General features: G+C 33.1%; 1 protein-coding gene across 1 annotated transcript in view; it reads right to left on the bottom strand.

The window, feature by feature from the left end:
• Positions 1–3,797: 3,797 nt before the first annotated feature.
• Positions 3,798–7,221, bottom strand: part of CAND1 (cullin associated and neddylation dissociated 1) — a 43,228-nt gene continuing 39,804 nt past the window's right edge. The window contains exons 12-15 of the mRNA XM_082635782.1: positions 6,624–6,793; positions 6,381–6,545; positions 5,142–5,249; positions 3,798–4,359 (exon numbers count right to left, since the gene is read on the bottom strand). Coding sequence (XP_082491908.1) covers positions 4,135–4,359; positions 5,142–5,249; positions 6,381–6,545; positions 6,624–6,793 — 668 coding nt within the window. The 3' untranslated portion in view covers positions 3,798–4,134. The remainder of the gene's footprint in view (positions 4,360–5,141; positions 5,250–6,380; positions 6,546–6,623; positions 6,794–7,221) is intronic.

Here is a 7,221-nt window from a genome sequence, read left to right as displayed (position 1 = left end):
GGTTTTATTTCTAGAACAAGAAACTAGGTGTTTATTTCCAGACCTTTTAGGAAAGCCTGATTTAGTTCATGGATGGTAAGGATTCCAAGTAAAGTACACATTTGGTGTCTTAAAAATACTACATTAGGATTACAGTAAAATACCATCACACACATTTAGCTGCTCTTGCCTAAGTAAGCAGTTGGGTTTATATTAAAAGTGAAATGTCTATGAAACAAGTAAAATAGTTTTTCAAAGTAACAGGATTGTTACGGGCTACTAAATCATGAGGTTATCGTGGTTATCATACATTAACCAGTTCTAAAATACAATTCTTCAGATTTTTCTTGTGAGTGAGAGAGCATTCTAGAATAAAATCACTCAGTGTGCATCAGCCATTATTTACTGATAACAGCTAAATACACTAATTCCAATACATCCTAATCTAGAAAGAATTTCAGTTCACAGATAGCTCTTTCTCATCTAAGACTTAAGTGAAACAATTCAATTTGCCAAAATCACTGATAATCACTTAACATCAGAACTAAAGTACAAAGGGGTCAGGGTATTAAGACTCCCTCTACTAAAAAAGCATTCTGACACATTAACATTACAGAGTCTAACAAAGTAAAATTATCTGCAATACTCCCCTTAGTTTTAATTGAAGTTGGTTTTTATGAAAAGTGCTTTCAAAGTTGTTACAAAGAGCCAAAAACATGTTGCTGGTTAACCCTTGTCCTAAATTACAGTGTAGGTGTTCACAAAGTCCTATTTTTCTAGTATTAATAGGAAAATAAGCAACTTACTGTATTGTAAAGGGAAAATATGTAATTTCATTGTACATGTTTCTGAAGAAAATGGCCATATCTGGTGAGATTTTGGCAGCTTGCCACGTAATACTTCCAATGTGTTGCATTTTGCAGCCAAAGGCATCAGAGGAGTTTTACTTATTAACTGGAAAAAAAAAATCAATTAAAACCAGAATATCCTTTTCCCCAACGGTAAAATGAACTGTTGTTGTTATTGTCCGTTTTCCATTTCACAGAGGACTGATTAAGCTTTCAAACACAGACGTGAATCTGGGGTAGCAGTAGTTTGAAGACTGGGATTCGATATTTAAGGCAGAGCTAGAATCAACAGGTACTGAAAATGTAAGCTCTTTAATATCAAACTATTTACTAACCGTAATATATCTAGAGATTGGCAGTTAATTTTAACAATTGAAATTTTTGGTAAAATGTTTGATTTGGGCAGAAAATTATTTCCACTTCTAAAAAATTGTCAAGTATTTGACATGTGGCTAAACACACCTTACAAGGTTTATTAGTTAACCAGTTAACTGAATTTTTCAGTGACTGAGGATTTTGTATATTTCATCATTTTAAACTTCAGTCATGCCTATATAGTCATATTCATATATCTGAGACTGAGCTAGATATAAAGATATCAGAACATCCCTTAAAACTGGTTAAATTAGATATGCCCATATGTTATTTCTTTACCATTTACCCAACAAAAAGTGTAAAAAAAAATGATTTGGTTACTTATGGTTACATAAAAATTATATATATATTCAAACATTTGTTGAAATCTCCATACTCCAATTTTTTAAGAATTCTAATTCCCAGGGGTTAAGCAGATTTAGATATCATTAATGAATACATGACCACATTTAAAAAATCATTCAGTGCTACTGATTTTAAATTTTTAGTTTAGGCTTTGCCATACCAAATTTCCTTTCTGCCTTAGTTTCATAAAATAACCTAACCTAAAAACACAACCCCATACTGAGCTTTCTTTAAAAAGAAATTGGGTAGATCTAAACAATTTAAATGTTCTCAAGAAAATCAGAGAGCAGCTGTTCTCCTACTATTGTAGATCTCCTGAGGAACCTACATATGCAGAATTGCTAAGCAGAACTTCCTAATAATATTTAAAAGACCAGTAAGCAGTATGAGTGGCAGATTATGACTGAACGCCACACCTTGCCACTTCCGTTCCAATATCAGGACATTACCACTAGAAGTATGAAGTTAATCAGTATGACTCAGCATTTAAAATCTGAGTATTCTACTTTTACTAATTTTGTTATATATGTGAATATATACATATAATATATATTATATATATATATAAACACTAAAACCATATCTACTACTAGAAAAGAGCAGAATCTTTCTTTTGTTAGACAGAATTTCAGCTATATTAGAAAAGTTAGCCATTTTGCAAGACTCAAGAAAAACAAAAACTGTAAGCATTTTAGAAGTTAAAGAATGGAGAAATCCAATACATGAAAAGTATTTGGATTTAACTTCAGACACTTAACTAAGACATTCACACAACATATGCATGTCAGTCTCCTATATGGTCCTAGAGCCTGCAGTATTGTAATTTATTGTGAAACCATGTAACCAAATACTTAAATATATCCACAACATCTATATCACGGTAATGCATAGTACATAATATACCAACATCTCAAAATAAATTTCTATTACAGTTTTATGCAAATTATGGTATGATTATCACCTGCCACATTCTGAAATGGCACCAACTTCATGTAATGGTCCATGTCCTAATCAAAATCGTTACTGGTAATGATGTCTTATGCATTATCATCTGAATATCTGAAGTCAAGCTGTTGATCTAATAACCACAGTATGTTACCAATTAAAATCACTGCATATTTGGATGTTAAAGCAGGTTAATACAGCAGGAAAAATATTTCTAATTCACAGTTTCAAAAATAAAGGGTGCAGTTTTCAAATATCTGAATGCTTAAAATTGGTCACTCAATTTAACAACTGCCTCCTTCAATACATGTAAACTATGTTTGCACAGCATTAGGAGATGTCTTTTATTTCAGAAATTAGTTCTTACTGTTACAGGAGCACCACAAATTTGAAGGAAGAGGCTACAGTGTGAAATGAGCTCACTGAAGGATATGTTAAATAAAATCTTAACTACAATATAAGGTACTGTTTCCCCCAAGCAGAGACCCTTTAATCAGGAAAAGTAGTCAACGCTTACCGAATACAATATGTAAATTAGCTCTACAAGAAAGGGGGAAAATCTAACTCAACTAAAAGAAAATACTATTATTCGCTAACAAACTTGTGATAGCCAGCTTCAGAATTTTCCTAAAAGTAAAATTCAAAAGCATAGTTATTTGACTCTTTCGATAAGGAATGTAGAGATACAAAGGAAATGAAAGAAAAATCTGGCTTTAAGAATTTCTAAGTGGAAACACACGCACACAAATGGGTAACTGAGAAAAACTGAGTACTTAAATATTCAAAGTTTAAATGTATACGAAAATTTATAATAGAAAAAGAAGTGGCAAATTGTTATTATGACTTGATTTGCTGAAAATATCTGCAAATTCACACTGGCATTAAGAAAACCAAAGTTTCAAAAATTTACTCCTCTCTCTTTCTCTCCAGATATGTTTTCTGTGCAAAAATAAATATCTGAAAATTGCACTAATACAATAATACTTATTTTTACTTTTGTATTATGAATAATCTGCACATGCTGCTTTACAGACAATACATATTTGTAAACTTGCTCATGCAAAATTAGTGTGCGCAACAGGGATACTGTTAATCCCCATATCTAAAAAAATGATATTATCTCTTTTAAACTGCCAACCCCTCCGAAATGTAACAAATCTTACACAGATATTCTTGTCTGCCACAGCTAGAAATCAATTTGTGTTGCTGAAACAAAAAGTTATACAAGAAAAAGAAACATAGTTTTTGTCTTGCAGAATTTTTGATTTTTAAATAAGAGAAAATTTATAAAAGAAAGAAAATTCATTGTCACAAAATTTTAACATTTTAATCCTAAACATTACAGGGTAAATAGATACTGGACCCTATCTATCTCCATCAATCCTAACTTTTAGATGTCATTTTAAATGTTGCCCTAACCACTAAAACTTTAGTGGTTTTACAACCTCTGGATTATGGAAATACGTATTTCTGAAATAAATGCTACAAAAACAACAATGGAAGAAAGTCAAACTGCCTCCACGAAGGAAAAACAAAAAGTGGAACATTTTGAAGCTTTACTTCTCTTTCCATGTCTCGTGATTAACCTGTCAATTCAGTGCATCATATGGTCAATGTAATGGTCCCCAGGCTGAACCAACATCTAACTAGTGTCCATTGATTCCAAGTTAGTGGACGATGAATCTTTTTGGATACTTTCAAAGATGGCTGCCAGCTCAGGGTTAGAACTGATCTGTGACTGGAATTCACTCATCAGTGGACTCTTCTCTGCTTCTGGAATGGTCAGCAGTGCTGCTACTGCTCTCATGGCAGATCGCTTTAGTTCATCTTGCTTTTCAAACTCCTGCTTTACTGAGTTTGCTTTCACCTGTAACAATGAGTAAATTTACATTACATGCTATAAAAGGCAGTTCTTATACAAACAAAATTTAAGCACATATAAAGAAATTCAAGCACATATAAATAAAGCAAAGCTACTCTTTCATAGATCCAAAAGGCACATTATTCTTCAAGCAGAGTTGCTCTGAAACTTCTTTTTAGTAGTAGCTATGTATCTCCTTTTAAGGGAACATTCTATACAAGGCCCATTATAAAAACCAAGAGTAGGATCTGCTTATTAGCAAGTCCTACTTTGTCCTCTATCAAGAAACTACCCCTCTAGCTACCTTGTTTATTCATTATTCTTCAAACATGTCATGTACTGACATCTCTGTGCCTTAATTCATATAATTATTTTTGTATGAAAAGTCCTGTTTCACCTTCTGGACCTAAAACAATCCTGACTTCTCAAGGTGCATTTTAAATGCTGTCATGTGCATATGAAGCCTTCTGTGACCCCCACCCACTCCTCCACCAGAATTAAACATTTCCTCCTCTTTTGTGGCCCTATCACACTTTAACCCATATCAGTACTTTAAAAATACGTGTCAGATTGTTATAACAAACTTTTAAGAATAGCATTTAACAGTGCTAAGCTTTCTAAAACATCCACATTTGAAGGAAGTGAGGAATAGGAATAATAAGTTAACTTTTGCAACAAACTGCTACATAAGGGTGCTAACATAGTTAAATTTGGAAAACCACAGTATAGAATCAACTAGGGATCCTGAACATACTAAGTCTGGCCTAAATCAATGACATCAATATTACCTTAGTTGTACATGTAGCACGTAATGGCTCAACAAGTCGGTCCAACCTCTGCAGTACTGCACTTGGACAAAGGGTAGAGAGTCTCACCAACATTAAAAATGTTAGCATCTATTATGAATAAGAGAGACAAAATTTAGATTTTGCATTATTTTCTAAAGACAAAGCCCAAATTCTGGCAAAGCTTTTTGAAAGGAAAATGACTAACCTGTACCATTAAGTTTCATTTTAATGTAATCTGCCATTGGAATCACACAGAATTGCCTCAAATCTTGTCTAAGGAATTTTACCTACAAGTACTAGAGTTACCTTATCTATCATGATAGATGGTCACAGTCCTAGAGTACAGAACTAAAAAAGTGGTTCTCAATCTTGACCGCACATTACAGCTGGGGAGCTTAACAAATATACCTATTTTTACTTCACTCATCGGGATAGGGCCACAGACTCAGTATTTTTTAAAAAGCTCATGTGCACCAGATGGAACAATCAGTGAATAAGAAAATAATTGAACTAGAAGAAAAGCTTTATAAGAAGTTTCTACTGTCTTTGCAAATTTCACTTAAAAAAACAAAACAAAAAGCCTGCTTATTCAGATTAATCCATATAAAGTCCAGTAACCCATAATCTTTTCTCTTAGACCATAAACTGTAGAAACAAAAGGATCCTATTCTTTCAGGGCTCTTTTCATTGAGTTCCGGAGGGGTCAGGTTATTCCACATTACATTATGGAAACATGAAAGCTGGAGTTCTGATAGTATGGATGAATTACTGCTCAACTACCACTTTTGCCCTGCTTGACCAAAGGTCCTGAGTAGAAGAAAAAGATTTTTCAAATCACCCTTTTATAGTTCACATTTTAAACGGATTTAAGCAAATAGGAAAACAAAAAGCAGTTATGAGCAAAGTTCATGCTCTAAACCTAAGAAGCATGAAGTATAATTTCTCTATGGTTGCTTCTACAGATTGCTTTGTGTATCTGAAAACAGTTCTTCCTCTTATCCTTTAACAAAACTCTTGATATTGACTTCCTCCTCCAATGAAAAGGTTTCTGGATTTTTCCTGTATGTCAACTGAGGTCACATTGCATCGCTATTACTTTTGCATATTAGTTTAAACACACTAAAATCATGACAAGCAAACCAATCGTTCTCACTTAATAGCAAGAGTAAATTACAAAGGTGAAAGTCACTAGCAAAGTCTTCTTCTAAAACATTCTATAAACAGGCACAAACATCTTACCTTAATATCATAATGGTCCTTCAAACCATCTTCAACATGATTTAGAAATTCAAAAATATCAAGTCTATCCAGACAACTGTCTAGAAGTGTGTACATACACTCAAAAGCTGCCTTTCTAATATCCAGGCCGTCATCAACTGTATGCTTAAATGGACCCATTTCTACCTGTTGAAATAAAACAGAATACATAGATACACTAGAAAGTAAAAGACAAGCTTAGGTAAACAGTGCAATCTAACTTACCTCTCTTATAAGCTCCTTTCTAACTTTTGTTTCATTATAAAGATGTGGAAGAACAGTATCTAGAAGATCCCTTATTAATGATGGCTTATTATGTGCTGCTGAGTTGAATGTGACCAAGGCCACTCTTCTTACATTCAAATCTGGGTCTTCCAAAGTTTTTAGGAAATCACCTGAAAAATTGAAAGAGAAGCAACAGAGTTATGGTAAGCTTCAAATAAAATATGCATTATATTATTTTCCTAAATTGATAGTTTATTATTGTTGGTATTATTGTTACTTCTTCAATGTGGGTCATGGAATATGATGAAATCCTAAGTGAGCTATATAATTTCTTTTGACAACAGGTAAACTATTATGTCTGAATGTGAGTGGACTTAATTGATAAACCTATTCTCAGTACCTTTAAATGCAAAAGGTAAGGAGTGAGAGCCCCAAAAGCTCCCCATTACTTTTACAGATATTTAACAGGTGGGTGACATAGAAAAGTGATGGAGCCAGCAACCACAAGAACTAGTAACTTGAATGATTCTCCTTAAAATTCAAAATTAGTACTCACACTAAAAAAGCACCAACAAAAGTGGAATTTTTTTTTTCACTC

This window comes from Mesoplodon mirus (genome assembly GCF_964341445.2).
Source record: "Mesoplodon mirus genome assembly, chromosome: 11".
Lineage (NCBI taxonomy): Eukaryota > Metazoa > Chordata > Mammalia > Artiodactyla > Ziphiidae > Mesoplodon > Mesoplodon mirus.
Note: the sequence above shows the minus strand (reverse complement) of the source record. Positions and strands in the feature narration are given on the sequence as shown.